We start from the raw sequence: 18,258 nt of genomic DNA on the forward strand, positions 1-18,258 counted from the left end.
AAAAAAAATTAAAAGGAGGAAGGGGGGGGGTAAAAAAAAAAAAAAAAAAAAAGAAAAAATCAAGAGGCCTCTCTTTCCTTATTTGGCGACAAGCAAGTGCAAGAAAGTGTTCGTTGGGGTTTTGTTCAGTTGTCGGTCTTTTGCACATCTACGTTCTGGCCAAGACAAGGGGCTTTGAGGTTTTTCTGCAGCACATGAGCGTCTGCGGGCTCTATCCTCTTGTAGTAGTTTTTCTTCGTCTCAATGATCTCGAAGCCAAACTTTCTGTAGAAGTCAATTGCGGACTCATTGCTGATCTGGACATGCCTGGGACAGAAAGGAGGATAGAGAGACAGGTATCAGAACTTTCTGCGGTACAGTATTCTGCCTCCACACTTGGAACGGTCAAAGACAAGATAAGAAAAGGAGCTACCTAGATAGAGACAGGAACAACGGTGTAAGTTCAGGACTGAAAATTTTGGTCTTTCCAAATCAATCCTGAGCTAACACACAGCTCCTGGATGGCCTGTGGCAATCATTCTGAGAAGCGGCAAATGTTTCCCCTCAGTAAAGCTCTTTTAAGGAACACAAATAGCAGACAGACTCTGAAGCATTACTAGCTCAGTAATTTCAATTTTTCTTAATCTGGAAGTGACAGATATTTTGTGGAAATATACAAAAAGTTTCACTGTAGAGCCAATTTTAACTTCCTGTAGTGACACTTCTTAGATGACCAGAACAGTTGTCCAAGCAATGATCCCTACACGCTGCAACACAAAACTGGCAATGGTGCTTGATACGATTTTAACTCCTTGCTCTCTTCTAACTACCCCTCTCTCCTCACAAAAAGCTATGGCAGCACAAAGCAGCCCTATGGACTTACAAAGTCCTTTCCTCTTTTATCTATCTCCCCCAGAGTTTTCCAGATCTTGCTAGCAAATTTCAAGAGTTTCAAGGCCTCCAAAACAAACAGCCATCAGTTCTGCATTCTAAGTGACTAGGACATTTATTTGCACAAGTTCTATCAGAAAAAAAAAAGTTTGGTTCAGCAAAAGGCATTCATTAAACACTCCCAAAATTCAGTGGACACTGCACAAGCTCATGAATCACTTTGTCATGACAACATGCTGCATAACCGTAGAACCAAAGCAACTCTGGAAGCAACAGCAGAACAAAACAAAAGACCTTAGTGTTAAGCCCAGTAAACACCAAATAGCTAAAAGGGAACTTCATAATGACAAATTTAGGCACCGATATCAAACTGGGTGCTCCGCTGCATAGTATGTTCATATAGAAGATGCACAAGCAACAGACATAGTAACAAAATCAATGGGCCACTAAAAGAACTTTGTTATGCCCAACTTCGGGGGCTATTTATTGTCATCCCAGAAACCTACTCTGGGAAGTGGAAAAGAAGGATTACGAAGGATTTGGTTTTTGCATTAAAAACAGCACGCGGTTCCTTCACCGTGCACACAGTGCAAAAGCAAAAAGGAAAGCCTGTGCCATCTAGCAGGCATCTGACAGAGACTTCATTACCACTTCTTCTGAGGCAGGAGAGCAGGAATACAAGCCAAAAGCAGCTTTACTTGAATGCCTCTTTAAAACACCTGTTCCTCTTACAGAGATGGCACAAAGCTACAACAGTAGAGGTCTTGGAAGACTTTGCATCTCCTTGGCAGAGGTGGACTAAGCTTGAGGAAAAAGTCACTCCATTTATAGTGATATCAGTGTACGAAACACTCCTCACTAAGCATCTTCAACAGTCCTGGCAAGACTTCAGGGTGCAGTTTTGTGGCAGCACAAGTCCATCCAAGCTGTACCTGCTGTGGGACTCTCCCTACCAGTGCACCGTGCTTGTACTGGTATAAGCAAGCAGTGACGTACAAGGAAGAAGCTGGCTCAGAGAAGCGATTTGGCCAAAAACTGCATCAGCTCACTTGGTATTCACACAGACACCAATGCACAGGAAGAAGCAGAAGTGCGCAGCCAGCAGCAAAGGGGAAGCAAAGCTTTGGCATCTATGGATTTCAGGCTCTGTTTCCATGGGGATCTATTAGGATGGCGGTGCTCTTTTAAACAGCCCTGTCCTCTACCCCAGTGCTTGTTCTCATGTCTGCATCATGCCAAGCGCTTATGTAGACATGCAGTTGATTTAAAATAAAAACCAAAACCAAAAAAACCCCCAGAACACACTAAAACTAAAAACAACCCAGAAACAAAACCGAAAACAGCTTCCCCAGCTGGGTCAGGTCATTGACCTAGTTTACTGTGTTGCTGCACAAACAGCTGACCTGGCACAGTGCAAGAATGGGAATAAGCAGTTGGGCCTTGCTACTGAATGAGAACATAGAGTGCTTGCAAGCACCTCTGATCTGATGTTCTAACCTACATAATACTGTCATAAAAGACAAATGTATCAAAACTGCATGCAGGACTTGCAGTATTTTCTATTCTGAGAATGACACTGTATGGTAAAAAAAAAAAAAATCACAAAATTTTTTTTTAGTCATACAGTGTAATTCTGCTATAGAACATAATTTTGTAACTAAACTACTTTCAAATTCAGCAAATTTGCAGAAGCCCTTCTAAAGCAAGCAAGCTTCTCAGCATCACACAAGCAGCCCAGAATATGACCCCTAGCTTTCTTGCTAGTACTTACAAGATGTCCCATGACCCCACTGAAATACATACTAAAAATGCTCTTGAATCTCCCTCCCTTTGCTCCCATATATGCCTCTATCATCTCTCCAAAAATGCACGAGTGCAACTCATTTACTTACAGATAGATGTTGTCAAAAGTGCCATCTTTTTCACAGATGTTTAAGACATGATTCAACATTTTAGTTCCTGCCGAAAGGTAAAGAGATACTTAAGAAAACTAGGAAGTGCAAATCAAGTCTGTACTTAGCTAAGGGCTTTCTTGAGGAGAGGCAGATTAACTGTAGGTAGGCTAAAATGACAGAGCTTGTGAGAGCTAGGAAAGGCAAATAGAACATGGTGTATAAGTATTTCACTATCTTTCTGACTGCTCACAAAATTTGTTTCTTTGGAGAAAAAACCCAACAGCCCAGAAGCATACGTATAAAGCAGCTTATTTAAATACTAGCTTCAAGGTCTCAAACTCACCTCAAAATATGGTCAAAACAATGTATAAAGCAGTGAGAGCATTGGTTAAGTTTTTCTAATAAAGGCCTAGTAAAATAATTTAAAATAAAGTTATCTTTTCATTCCAGTTTGTCAAAGCAAACAGGTTACTGTAAGGTCTTGGTTAATCCAGCCTATCAATTTGCAACATGGAGAAAAGAACTAATTGCTGTATAGACAGAAAGCAGGTACTACCCCTGAGCAGCAATAACCAGTAGTGATAAAGACAAAATAAATAGAAAAAAACTTAATTTAGAAGAGTGAAGAGATAAACCAATGAAGGAATGTTGTATTCTACTTATACATGACTTGTACACTGGCTGCATACCTCTGACAAATTATTTCGTATCTCTGTGCATCAATTTTCACTTTCTGTAGAAGCAGAGTGATTAAGATTAAAATAATCTGAAATCCTGAATTAGAAAGTTCTACAAAAAGTCAATTTCTGAAAGGCAGGAAAAAAAGAGCATATCATAAATCATACTCTTTCCCCAAAGTCCCTTCCAAAGAAATCAGTGGTCTGAAAGTGTACTGTCTTGGTTAAAAATCTGACAGAGCATTTAGGAGGCTGCACAGCAATCTGGTTTCTTTGATGACTCAGATACAAAAGAAGATCCTCCTTACCTATTCCTAGCCTTCGGTAGGGTGCCAGGCATCCGAGTGTCATGATGTATAGTCTCTTCTGGTTCTGGGAGTGATCCACCCTACAGCACACTGCTCCCACTGCAATATCATTGAAATAGGCTGCCAGGGAGGGAAACAAAGTGTTAACAGTCACAAGTCTCAAACTGTACATACAGCTCCTTCATTTACGCCCTATATCTTCCTTCCTTCCTTCCCTCTTGCTAATTCTCCCATCCAGATAAAATCATAGATTGTGGCTACCGCTTTGAGTGAAGTTACCAATGGTGCTCTAACACAGTGGTTGGCTTATTACAGTTCAAACCAACTAGCAATGACATCAGGAGGTAAGCTGGCAGCACTCATCTCTCAAGTTTTCTGCTGTAACAGAAAACATGCCTATTCCCAGTAAAATGGAATCTATTTAGAACACAAATCCTCTGAGGTTTGGACTGAGGCTTTTCGGAGGTTCCCAAACAAGTTATTTTTCATTATATAAAACAACAAAATAGAAGGATCTGCTATTCAAAACCATTATGGATAGCAATGATGAGCACTTCTGCCACCATAGCCCACAATTACTGGCAAGAACATTTGTACCTAATTTGGCTAGTTCGCCAACCTCCAGTACATCCTTGTAGAACTTGTCATTGTAGCTGACAGGAAAAATGACCTGGTTTAGCCTCTTCAGCTGCTTAATGTTGTGTGGCGTCACATCTCCCAGCTCGATCCGGCTACTGGAACAAATCAAAACATGCTTAACATCTGACACACTGCGAAATTTCTAAGGACACCAAAAATTAATTATTTTATTTATGCTTAGAGAACTGTCCCACCTAATAATCAGTTCAGTACATATTTGAACTGCAATGTTCAACGCATACAATTAAGTCTTCTGTTTGTGGCTGATTTAACTCCCAAACCCAATTTCAGTTGGTACTATACAGTCAGAAGTTTCTCAGGCCACACTTAACACTGACATACCATAGTATATGCGTGGTTTTATTGGGTGGGAGACAGGAGAACACTGATCTCTGTACGAGTATTAGCTTTAACTTTATCCCATTAATTTCCTCACTGATCATCAAGATCACATGGGGAAAAAACCAACAACAAAGAAAAGATGGGAGGGTCAGGAGGCTAGAATAGAGATCAAGAAAATGAAGTCCTTATCCATGCTTCAAAGACAGCCTTAATTTTACCACCTATCAATATAAAGCTTATGCTTAGACAAAGACTAAGTCGTTACTAGACAGCTGACTCTAAAAAGCAACAATACTATATGCAACAAACTCCTATTAAGTCCGTTAATATGCAAGTGTGCCACCGTCAAGGTGATATATGCATCTATTACGATCATAATTGAAGTCATTCTTCCTGTTGACTAAGAGCAGAATCACAACCTTAAAATACCAGTACTGCACTGAATTATACTGAGAAGAAACAGACCAAGCTTCTCCCTTTTCTAAGACTAACTTCCTGACAGAAACACTACGTATACAGAAGCAAATAATAATAAAAAAAAAAATTGGTTAGTTGTTCATATTCCCCAAGCCAATTTCTTGGGTGCAGGTAGACAGTTTTAACAAGGACTACAAGAATGAAAATTAAAAACCCGAGATAATCAAAATCTTTTCCCAAATGGTCACCAGAATACGTAGGCAGGTACAAAGCCAATGCATGTCGAGTTAGAAACGCGCACAATTCTAGTTTCATCTCAGCCTTGTTTTACTGAACACATACAGGCAACTAGATTGTTTTCTTCTCAAACATTGGTAAAGACACTGTTTGCCTTTTTAAAAAAAGTCAAATTCTGTTTTCAAAAAGGCAGTTTTCAAAGATCCTTTTACGCCAGGCTTCAAAGTCCATTCTAGTCATGTGCAGTAGCTGCTTTCCATCTCCCATGCCTCTTGCACCTAGGCAGCTTGGTTTTTTCAGATAGGTTGATGCCTAGGACACAACAGCGCAGATTAACTTAAATAATACAGTAAAACAAAGAAGGTATTAAAAACAACAACTTTTTTCCTCAAGAACTGTACCAACTAATGCGGAGTATAATCTGTCTCTGCTTTATTAACTGACCTTTATTATACATCAAAAACCCTTAAATGTACCCTTAGTACTCCAGATACCATATCAGTTTTAGTTGTCGCTACCAATGATGGCTGATAAATACACAATGCTTTCTAGGCATTGTACTGCAGCCTGCAAAACTATCAGAAAAAGCTACAGGAATGGAGCCTTTAGTATTTACTTCAAGAAGCATAACTTGCCATCACACCCACTTTCTTCTTTTCTTTTACAGCAAAGAATACAGTCTTCAGTTCTGCAAAGGTATCAAGGATCACCATTGCCCGCTCTCTGGTATGACACAGATCAGACAATCTCCCTAGTGAGCCCTACAGAAGCTAAACAATTTGTAAGTAGGGCCTACCTTTTAGAGAACCATCTAGCATTAACTAATGGACTATTGATGATTTTGTAATTCTCCATCAGATTAATATGTTCCAATTAATTATTCTAACTACTTAGAATTAATGGATGGCATTTACATATTGAACTTTGCCAACTCCAAAGTCTAACCTTTCGTCACACATTTGCCAGAGAGATTAAAAAGCCCTGTGGTGTCAAGTGTCTCATGCCAGTATGGGTGCTTGCAAATTGTTCCAGGCAGCTCCTCATCTTCCTCCTACCACACCAAACATGTCGATTGAACTTCCCCCCCCCCCTCACTGCAAGGGCAACTGCTAAGCCACAAATCCTTGTAGTTTGCCCTGAGCTCTACACAATTGTGCAGCAATCTCTTGAGAGACATGTCACTAGAACTGGACAGTATGTTCTCCAACAGTGATCTCAAGAATGACAGAAGAAGCAACAGTCTCCATATTCTTGCGTCTCATCCATCTAAAAACACCCAGGCATACCACAAGCAACAGCAATGGGATATAGCTTCTAGCTATAAACCACTATATTGTGCTGAAATAGTCTGCAGTATCTCTTTTCCGTGACTCCTACCACCACCAGCCCTTTGTTTCACAGCCTTTTCCATCTTCTAGATTATTTTTGCTCTCAAGATTCCTTTCTTCATGTATCACCACTTGTGCAAGCCCCTTTGATAATTATAGTCCAACATAAAGTAAGTACTGAGCTAGTAAGAATGATCTCCTCATACCACAGAAGTACTCCCATTGTAAACAACCATGCTATCAAATGATAGTAAAGTTATTAGATGGTGGGGTAACTGTAATACTTGTTTTATGCCCAGCTTAGCACAGCTGTTCAGCCTAGCATGGCAGGGCTTCTTAAGGCACACAGAAGGCAAGTTGTGCCCTTCTCTCATCCCAGCCAGCAGTGCTGCTACCTTTTCTCACAAAGGGTAGGAATAAAACTGTGGCACCTGGGTTCCCAGGTGTATTTGTCTGGGAGAGAGTTTTGCTGGAGTAGAGGACCTCAATAATCTCATACTAGGAGTGAAGAGAAGACCCAGGGGCCTCTTTTGCTGCAGTCTGCATCAGAGTGGAAACCAAAGGGAGGAGGTCTCAACTGCCCAGTTAGATCAGATTAGCTGCAGAGTAGGAGGTCAGTAAGGGAAGAGAAAAACCTCACATTCACACTCAGTCCCTTGAAAGCCTATACCTCTTGTCCAAAAGATTTAATAGTATATTAACCTTGATGATACTTTTTTTTGTATCAGTAGATCCAAGCTTCAGTAGATCAGTAACGCTAGCATGAACTCTTATGATGAACTGACGGCAAACTTGTTATAAAGCAAGCTTGAGCAAAAATCTCTGACATAGACTATTATCAGGTAGTGTGTTTTCTAATATTATTTTAAAATTAATTAGTTACTGATGAAGCAAGGAATCAGGCATTAGAAGATGGTCACTATGGAATATTTCTGATGACAGTGCAACAGGACAAAGATAGATTGTCAGGGGCAGCCAGGACAAGATGGCTGAGAAAGGGACCATGGACCAAAGATGGACCTTCACCAAGAAGGTTTCAGACAGGGAATAAATAAGTAAGTGCAGAAGCAGAGCCTAAGGCTGCTTGTAGCTGCTGAGCCAGGACATCACCTCTGAGGCTGGCATCAGGCCACAGAAACAAGATCCAGTAGTAGGTGGCTAAAAGGTACTGTTGACAGATTTCCTCGAGCCCCTGGGCTCCCCCCCACTCTCTCTCACCACTTGCCACATTCATTGCTGCCTCCTGCCATCTCCTTCTGCCTGCTTCCTGTGCTCTGTCACTAGCTGTTTCCTCGTTGCTCGAGAGTTGCACCAGGGCCAGTAATTTATCCTGGAGGATAATATGAAAAAAGTTTGAGAAACACTGCAGGAAGCATAAATCAATATCCTAAATATGTCTGTTTAAATAGTATGTACTCAAACCATAAATTACTTTAATGTATCGCACTAGCTGATTAAATCAGCACCACATCTATTACACACAAAAACATTTAATAACTAAATGAGGACATGGAAAGGAAGACCCACATCACAAGAGTTCATCACTTTGCCTGAGGACAGCACGGCAAAAGTGCCACTAGGGCCTCGAGTAAAAACATGGGAAAGCTGGTACTGCTGCCGAAAGCAGCAGTCTTGCTGTCCCCGAGCCACTCATTTCCATCCTCTTGCTGGCACAAACATTTGTGCAACAATGTGGTGAACCAACCCCAATTAAAACTAACCTAGCCAAAAAAAGAAAAGTTCAGTTTTAACCCACATCAGTCCCTGATTGGGTTCATCACACAAGTCTTCTGCCAGCATAAAGAAGAGACAAAAAATTGCCAGAGGCAGAACTGGTCAGTTCTTGAGCAGAAGTGCCAGCTTACCCCAGTTTAAACTGGAAGTACTGTGCAAGAGGAGCACAGGGATCATTCAGTGTCTAGATGAGGTGTGCTACACCTTATCATTTACGGAACAAGCACTTTGAACCTAAGGATTTAAAACTACCCCAGCCTCAAGAGGTCCAAGATAAAGCACCTGTAACAAAGGACACAAAATGGTCACTCCTTTCTTTCGCTGGAGTAATGGAAATAGCTTTGTGGGGTTTTTTGTTTTGTTTGTTTTTTAATAGTTATTTACAAGTAGACCTGCTTCTTCAAGTTACCCCTCAGCCAAATCAGTAACATAAGTTTACTGTATCAGCTAAGGTCTGATTAGGCCAGTCCTGTGCATTCTAGCTTAGTACAGGCTGTACCAGAAATACCTATCCTCTGCTGTTGCAAAGAAAAAAAATTAAATCATGAGCTCAAATTAGCATATGAGAACATAAAGATGTGTAAAGAGCCTGCAGTGCTCAGAAGGGACGTGTCCTTCCTTAACAGATTATTTTATTCTATTATTCCAATAATATTCCTAAGAAGATACACACTTATTACTGGCATCCTACATCTCAAATAGCACTCCGTGGAGCATGCAACAGTCTTAGGTGTACAACTTAGGTGTCAAAGCTTCTGGACCAAGTCAGCCACACAACCCCAAGCAACTGTTTTCAATATGGAGGAATGAGGGACTCTTGCCTCATTGTGTCAGGTCTCTTATTACTACAGTGCTCTACAAATCCATACCTTTTCCTAGATGGAATACCAGCCCTCTGAAGCCACTTAAACATCTTCCATTGCAAGGCTGTTCCCAAGCTACCATTATTCTCATAGTTAGGCTTTCTTCTGATTTCCATCCTAAATGTACTCAAGTTCTACCCATATGCTCTCTCATTGCTCATTAGCCTCAGTAGTTGATGGGTACCAATACACCCTATCCCACATGCCTTTTCAGAGAGCTACCATGACCTCTTTATACTTTCCTTCTCCTAACTAAAGCCAAGCTCCTGGCCTCCTCCTTTAAGACTGGCTCTTAATTCCTACTATTGTCATACTAGCTCTTCTTTCCATTCCTTCAGATTAAAGTTAATTTTCCTTAAACATGGCTAACCAAAACTGCTTACAACACCCCAAATACTTACTGTTGCCTTGTACAGTGGCAGTAAGTTTTCCCCATCTCTATCGGAAACGTTTTCCTGACATATCCTAGGACTACATTTGCATTTCTCACAACTGCAACATACCATGACTCGGTTACTGAGGAAAAAACGCACTGAGACTTCACTAGTGAAGGGAACCAGTTTCTGGTGCATAAGGCTGCTGTTCGTTAAAAGTGCACAGCAACACTGCCCAGCTATGTAAGAGTAGAAGTGAAGAGTGATCCACAAAATCCGAACGGAAGTGGGATGTTAGTGAGGTGACATGCAGGAGTTACTGAAACTGGATGAATGCCCAAAACATCAGCATTAACACTCCTGCTCTGGCACACCAGTGCCCTAAGATCCTTCAAGCACTTGCTAGAAAAAACCTCACACTTTTTGTAGGACCAAATGCAATCCAATTAGTCCTACTGCAGCTGCATTCCTCTATCTGCAGCCTACTACAGGGCTGTGATTTGAACACTGTTTTCCTAGAATGTCTTACATTCAGACTGGAAGTAACACAGGCTAAACAAGACATTAGCGTTTGCTTATGCTAAGGCTGCCTTTTGCCTCTCGACGTATACCGAAGGAGAACTGCTATACAGAATGATAGCTCAAGACGAAGCCGATTTCCAGACAGTTCAAGAGGAAACACAAATTCAGTCCCAGCGAATAGCAAGTGTGGAACACCAGTTTAGAACCAACATCAGGGAGAAAAAGGGGGAATTCCAAGTTTCTTAATGCTGTAAGAATCTCAGTCTCATTCAACTTTAAATAGTGCAAGTCTCTCCCCAGAGGGATGTGCCTGACTGAAACAGATCTCGGTGTAACTGATAGCTGGGCTCAGGCTTATTGAAGGCATCTGGCATGCTAAATTTAGCAGAGCTGTATCTGCAACTCACAAAACTTACTGAGGTATCGTCAAACAGGAGAGGGAGCACAGGGGAGAAAAGGGGCCTAACAAATTAGAGGACTTCAGAGAAGGTTTGTCACCCGCTAAGCAGCCAACTAGCTTTATTGCTTCTATTTTGGCTTCCAAGTCAAAGCAGGAGTCTAGACAGGATAATCCACTCATAAAATAAAACCAAACCAGAGCTATGAAAGCTATAGACCTGAAGGGCGTGGCTTTACTTAGATTCAACTCCAAAGCCAAAAGAGCCTCTTTAGTGTTTTGGGGTTGTTGTTTTTTGGTTTTTGGTTTCTTTTTTTAAAACAGATGAGCTATCTTGCTAGGCGCACAAGTTAGTCTAGTTCTTGTGGGCAGACTGGTATGTTTTCAATTATCTAGAAGATCTGTGGGCTGTAAATCTACTCTGCTTCACTTGTCAGAAAACCAGAAGGATAAGTACAAGCCTAGCATGCAAAAAGTCTTACCAATTTGCTTCTGAGCCCTCCTGATCTTCTTTAGCCCCACTTACTACTGAAAACATGTATTTGCATGACACCTGATACCCTGCTGGAAGTTACCCCCAGCTGTGTGCTGGATTGTAGAAGGACACAGTGATGTACAGAAGAAGGCTAAGCAATTTTAGAATCAGAATTAACAGAAGACTTCACTCAAGACTTGTGATTCAAATGGATCTCAGTGTGAATAGGTTTCACTGGCATGCGTCATAATTCCCCAAGACATACTTCAGACCCTCCTCGCCTCTTTCCTTTATAACGAAAAAATACACAGTGCATTACAGTCAAGGTTTCTTCAGTATATTCGGATAACTCACTCTGCTTCAACCTAGAAAACCTGACCATTGTACGAAAGACTGGATGGTCTTCACATGCAAGAAGCAAAGTTATGCTATAATAGCCTCAGAGTTTTCCCAGCTGAAACCTGTTCTTTAAGAGTTGTACTAGACCTCAAATCTAGACTCAACTCTGATCTCAAAAAAAAAAAAAGACAACCCTAAAGCTGAAGTAGCAGTACAATCATGAATCATCTCAGCTGTCTGATTATGCAAGTGCAAGGGTGAGACAGTGAGGTCATTTCAACAAGTGTCAAATAAAAATAAACTTTCCCAAGAAAATTAAAAGCTCTCCAATTCTGCAGCTGGATACAAACAGCAGGAATCACCATGCCCAGCTGACAGGATTTTCAAACTCCAAAATATCAGAAATAAATATACTTGGTCTAGAACAGAAAAGCAGCCATATGTACATCACTTAGTAGCCTGTAACACTTTGCTGCTTCAGAGCACCTCACGAGGTAAAGGCTCAGATATTATATCTGCCTATCCCAGGTGCATCAAAGTCAGGTGAAAGAGGAAACAACTTCCCTGCAATCATACAGCAGATAAAGAGCTGCCAGAAATCCTAACTCTCCATTGCTGGTCTAACCACTTTTCCTTATTAGTCAAGCAAGCTCACAAGAACATTTAGATTTTGAACCATGATTGCAACGCAGAAGTACTTCACCAGTTTGAAACAACTTAGCTCAAAATTAGTTTTGTGTCTCCATTACCGATACCCTGAGACACCTTACGAGTTACTGCCCCTTTCCATACCCTCAGTGTCCCCGGATATAACAATTATAACCCTTACTTGCCTCCCAGGAGATCATGAACCCCTGCTAATTAATGTTCATGAAGTACCTGATGATCCTCAGGTGAGAACAGAGGCTTACCTTCAAATTCAGAACAGAAGTGATGCTGGGTTCACAAAGTACCTTATTTACATAGATCTCTATAGCTCAAGGGCACTTCTTGTACTTCTTATATGTCAATTCTATAGTTTGTTACCTAATAGGAGAAAGGCATTTATCTGCTTGGCACAAACTATTTCTATAAGTCACTGAAACACCTTTCTTTACAAATGCCTGTGTCCATTAGATTAGCAAAGAAAAAATGACAGGTCATTATGGGTCTCCTGCCTGTACTTCGGATTTCAGTCCCAGGGTTGGTGGTTTTTTGAGGTTCAAATCATGCATTATATAAAGAACATACTGTGAAAAATAAACAGAACATGCTATCAGTTTTATGTGCCTACCTTCAAATACTTCTAAGGCAACAATCATTGCAAGCACTTAACTATCAAGCACAAAAAGCTATTTTTCCCCCCCTTTCCTTTTCCCAGTTTTCAATAAGAATGAATTGTTCTCAAATGAAAATTTGTGCTGAAAAGCTACTTATTAAAAAACAAACAAATATCCTTTAATTGCAATTTTCAACCTAATTTGTGATCTTTACTGACAAGAAGTTCCAAGCGCCATGTAGAGAAAACTTTCACAAGCCTTAAATCGCTGCCCTGGGTCTCACCCCACACTCTCAAGAGAAGATAAATACAATGGTCAGATGGTAGAAATGGGAAATTTTTTCAGGGATCGAGATTCTAGTCTGCTAAGGGCCAAAAATCACATGGAGCCTGGAAAAGAATGAGGAGAGGGAGAAGGAAGGCCAAGTGAGCTCAGAAAGCACTTCATGCATCAAGATCTTACCATGCAGCATGGTATTTTCAATCCATCAAAAAAAAATTACTCTGCCCCCAGGAAAATTCAAATATCTTAATCTTAGTCACCTAGTGACAGTGTTGTGGAAATGGTTTTGGCTCTATTCTATAAAGCCTCGTTTCATTTCCTTCCCATAATGAATTAATTCAATATGCTTTGACACAAATACACAGTTACCCCATTTCAATGCTGTGCTTGTCTGCTCTCAAGTCTTCAAGTCCAAGAGTCTCCAAATAACCAGCAATTCTACGCATATACTGCTTCTCTCTTCCTCCTCCCAGCTTCCTCACCTCAAATCTCCTTCCTGACAAACTTTTGCTGCTTTAAAACTCCCACATAGGTCACTTCTTCCCTTCCCCTCTTTCAGCAGGGAGCAGAAAGTAATCCTGACATTGCCTGCCTCACTTAGAGCAGAAGGGATGCAAGGAGATACTGCACTTCTCTCTTATCAATTCCCAAACAAATATAAAGATCTGACTTCTCCTGTCCTTTCCTCTGCCTCCAGGTAAAAATATCTAGCGCCTTCTCAGATTATTGGTCTGAACACTTCTAATGATTGCCAAATGGGCAGGCTCTTCAAGTTCTGAATAATTTCCACTTAGATAAAAGTATTTTTCTGGCTCAACCATCACCCATTATTCCCCATTTTAGAAGAGATTTAATGTGGCAAAGGAGGATGCATCATTTCTCTTGTCCTCAGGAGATGGCAGCAGAGTCTGTGGCATTTGGTGATTAACTAAAGATACTACATTTTTCACAGAAGAAGTGTCCCAACTTAGCAAGCCAATCTATATACTAACAAGCCACATATACATGTAAAAAGAACTGAATGGTCAAACACCACTCAGAAGCCAAGATTGGGTTCTAAAGTGCTTCAGTAAAATGGCTACAATCCCTACACTACCTTCCTGTCCTCCCAATCCTTCCTACTTCATGCAATGTCTTAATCTGGTTATGGAATTAAACTTGAAGTGGTAAGAGTTACAAATTAGGTTAAAGTACCTATAATAAACTGCACCGAGTTTTTATAAACTTAATTTAGAAGATATTAAGCTATTTGTAAGCATGCATATAAGCAAGGTCTAAATTTACCATCCATGAAATTAAATGCAGAAAGTATAGCTCATGCTTTGACATTTCTAGGTTCAGAAAAATCCTAAACCCAAACAATGATTTTCAAGCTCAATTACCTTTTTTGTCCTGCCTCCAGTGCATATGACAATTCAGCAGTTTTCTCATAAACTTGGAACTTCCTCCCATATACGTTAAGCTTAGCACTGTGCCTCGCAAATGGAAACAAATCAACAGTTCTGCACAAACTCTGTAATACTAACTTGGAAGAGTAGAGAAAAAAACCTCCCTGTTCTCGTGAGAAACACGAACAGCTTCAGGACCTTGAAGGGTTTACTTCGTGAATCCAGGCAAAACAAGCAGAGATATCAGAGCTGACCCATAACTACTCACTGTACTTTAAATACACTATTGTTATTTTTCTGTTATGCTCAGTATTCTCCAGCTGTGATGTCTCTTCTACAAAGGCAGCCAGAACAGCACCAGCCTGCAAAGCCTCTCACGTTATGAGGTTTTCTGTGGCAGCAGCTACCTTTTGCATAGCATCTAGTCTGAAGGGCTCTTCTGCAGCAAGTCAGGACCCTTGGAAACTACAAAGCATAAGACTTAACTGCAACATATACAAGCTTAGAGGCAGTCTCCTAGAAGTTTCTTACAGAAAAGTAGTGCACGTTACTTTCTATGGCAGCGGTATTAACACAGCACTCTGCTCCCTGTTTCAATCAGTTTTTCATCACATGGCTAAATGTATGCTGCCACATGACAATCCCACAGGTGTTTCCCATCAAAACCGGAGAGCAGTTTGGTCAATGTGACAAAGTAACACATACGCACGGAGCACAGGCACCGGGCCCTGCTCGTAGCGTGCACCACATGCTCTACATATGAGCTGACACTCCTGGTCACGTAGCAGGTACAAGCATACAATGGAGCACGCATGTCCTGCATTACACCCCTTGTGTAATGTGGTTTTTAGGTAAGGGCAGCAGGGAAAGGCTGGATGACTTATTCTCACAGGCTTCGTCTGAACTGAAACAGGTCAGGAAAGCACCCTTATTCTAAGACATCAAAAGGCCACACACAGCGACCAACAAATGCTCAAGAATTGATGCAAGATTTTCTGTTTTCTTTCCTTAAAACCAGTAGCATAACAACTGTAGTGAAAATACAGAAACACTGAGCAACAAGTGAATCAACACTGCGAAAGCTGTAAAGTGCAGGGAGTATATTTGCATCTGCTCTACAAAAACAGGCAAATTACTATAGACAGTAGAACCCGAGTCCCTCCCACTGGTATTTTTCCTCGCGCAAATCCAGTTCTAAAATAGATTTTCAAATTCCAGAACTAACAATAACAACATTTAGGAACACAATAAATGAAAAAAGAAATGAATTTCTAGAAAATCACGAAGTTCACTAACAGAACAGTGAATTACCTCAATTTTTCAACTCACATTTAAAAAAAAAAAATAGGGGGAAACATAACAAGTCTCTAAACTATTAAAATCATTCAGACGATGAAGATGGAGTGAACATAAAGCCAAGTATCACAAAAGCAGGTGGGAGGTAATAGCAATTACCAGTTCAGAAGCTGGTGTTTAACTCATCAAATAAGAGAAAACCCACAAAATTTTAAGCAGCTCAGAAAGTAAAAAAATCTTTCACTATCTCTGAAACTAGAGGTCCTCTGTAAAAGAAGTCACAATCTCAAATACCCTGATGACAGAGACACCACAACTCGCTATGCATTATTAGCACACTGCTACGTGCTATTTTGAATTCAGAGAGCTAAGAAAGAGGGCTGCAAGCAACGCACATTGACTACACAATCTCTTTCAGATCTGAAATTTCAAAACGTCAGTGAACTTGCTAGTTTCTTTTTTAATTCTTTCTCTGCCAAAGCAGACCGTTCATAATTACAGCTGATGTTATGGGTCTTAGTGCTCCCAAAATTATCTCCGCACTTTGTGGCGTGGGTTACCATGCAACACATACACTCCCAGAAAAAGTTCTCAGATGGAGTCAGTTTGTTCTAAAGAACTGATCCACAATTTTGGATTCAATACTGAAGACAGATCAGATCCCTTCAAACAGCACATTAGTTTCTGTATGTTGGGAGTTGAAGCTTTAGATCTATTTTTGGACCTATCTTCTGACAGTACTTGTTTTTTAGGGATCTTCTCCGATCTTTGTAGTTTGAATATTTGGCTTTGTTCCAGAGTACCCTATGTAATTCAATATATTCCTTCTGAAATCTTCATCTAGTCCTTTGATTCTCTCATTGTATTTAAATTGGGTTACTTTTCAATTTGAGTTCTATCAGCCTATTTGCCTCAATCTGAATTTTTAGGGAACACCTGGATTCAATATGAAGATTTTTGATTCTGCACAAGAACTTGCTGCATGGTGCTAACAGTGTTTTGACAAGACAGGAATATGCTGCTCTTCAAAGACATGAAGGCATACCAGAAAAGCAGAAATATGCAAGTACAGAACCCAAAATGATCAGTTCTGAAGTTGAATCAGTGATAAAGCTGCCTGTAAGTGCAAGTAAAGCAACAGAAATAAAGTTTGGTCCTCTGGAAGCAGAAGAGGGGTGCGTGGTTTTTTTTCTCCATAGCTTTTTATTAAAAAAGAAAAAAGTTACAAAAAGTAAAAAGCTGCCTGAAATAAGAACTCCTGAGCCGCGCAAGAAAAGCCAGGGCTCACCCCCTCGAGGAGTGCCACAGCATGGCGGACAGCTCTGGCTGCGACGTACCAGGAGACCTCCACGTTTCCAGCCTGACACGCCTGGGCCACTTTCCACCTCATGCATCCAGACCCCAGTAACCCTGTCCCTCAACTCAGGACTGACGTACAGCCAAAGCAGGGCTAAGCTGTAGAAAACATCAGAACAGTTGATGGAGGATAAAAGGAAATCCAGTTTCGTCAGGAGTGCTGCTGAACAACGATCACGTCAACTGCCACTTCATCTTGGCTGATCAGTGCTGTTGCTCTTCTTGCAGAATCTGTCATCCTCATTATAAGGTGACTAAGAGGCAGGGTGCCCTGTTTCACGTAGGGTGGTGCAGGCAAATAAAGGATTGCCCGATATCCCAAACACACATATTTAATGTCAGCTGAGAGTCAGTTTATTTGCAATCATCACCGAACCTCTTTCTACAGATACCTGCCAGCCCCTCATGATGTTTGAAGCTGCTTACACACTGTAAGAAATAGCTAAGTTATCTGTTATCAAGCAGTCTTGTCGTGTGACCTCACCCCAATTGCTAGTAAGCTAAACCCCTTACCATTTCTTAGTAAAAGCTTAAGTGCTTCAGCTTCCATTCACCCTGCCTTAAGCTGCCAAACTGGAATAATAATACCCAGCATTGCGTAACACCAGTTGCAAGGGGACTGGTTTAATATTCCTTTGAGAAACAGCTGTGGAAAACTTCCTTTGTGCCTACGAAGAAACTGAGGCACGGAGCAGAAGGATCACGTTTAGTGGAGTACAGGGGACGCTGAAATTAATAAACATTAGGTGATTTAACCAACATCAGACACAAAACACAGCTCGTTTTCATCCATCCGCGTCGTACAGCCTCCACGTAGATAAACACTTAAAGACTTGAACCAACAGAAGTGCTGAGAGGATGTTACAAACAATAGCGCTGCAAAACCACTCGTCCGAGGCCGGCAGCTTTTTTGCACAGACCCAACAGCGCTTCTTCGCTATCGCCAGGCAAGTACGAAAGACCAGCCAGCATCCCCCCAGCCGACTGCTTTCTCCGTTCGTTTTGCAGATCGCTAGAGCCCGCAAAGCGAAATCACTCAGGAGCACGAAGAGCCGCTGCGTCCCACCGGCTCAGCAGAGCAGGGCTGAGCACGGAGAGTTTTTGCTCCGGCAGCAGAATAAATTTTACGGCGGGGGGGAGCTCCTGCAGGGACCTCTCGCTCGGCTGAAAGGGCACCACCGAGCAGCGAAGGGATCGCCGGCTTTTCTCCCCCCAAAGGGGCTCCCTTGACACCAGCCCCCCGCGGCGCAGACCGCGGCC

At 41.3% G+C, this 18,258-nt stretch overlaps 1 protein-coding gene across 1 annotated transcript; it reads right to left on the minus strand.

The window, feature by feature from the left end:
* Positions 1–16: 16 nt before the first annotated feature.
* NAA50 (N(alpha)-acetyltransferase 50, NatE catalytic subunit) lies at positions 17–6,098 on the minus strand. The gene is made up of 5 exons (XM_009287161.2): positions 6,021–6,098; positions 4,348–4,531; positions 3,751–3,870; positions 2,763–2,829; positions 17–306 (listed from the first exon to the last, which is right to left on the minus strand). Exons 1-5 carry the CDS (start codon positions 6,096–6,098, stop codon positions 126–128), a joined length of 630 nt encoding a protein of 209 aa, XP_009285436.1. The 3' UTR covers positions 17–125.
* Between the last annotated feature and the right edge of the window lie 12,160 nt (positions 6,099–18,258).

This window comes from Aptenodytes forsteri, unplaced genomic scaffold (assembly GCF_000699145.1).
Source record: "Aptenodytes forsteri isolate BGI_AS27 unplaced genomic scaffold, ASM69914v1 Scaffold216, whole genome shotgun sequence".
Lineage (NCBI taxonomy): Eukaryota > Metazoa > Chordata > Aves > Sphenisciformes > Spheniscidae > Aptenodytes > Aptenodytes forsteri.

Coding starts and splice junctions, on each gene's coding strand:
- NAA50 (XM_009287161.2), bottom strand. CDS start 6,098: ATGGTGATCCTTGATACCTTTGCAGAACTGAAGACTGTATTCTTTGCT. Junction 3,871..4,347: donor TGGCGAACTAGCCAAATTAG/GTACAAATGTTC, acceptor CCTCCCTGGCAG/CCTATTTCAATGATATTGCA. Junction 307..2,762: donor ACTTTTGACAACATCTATCT/GTAAGTAAATGA, acceptor TTTCTGTCCCAG/GCATGTCCAGATCAGCAATG.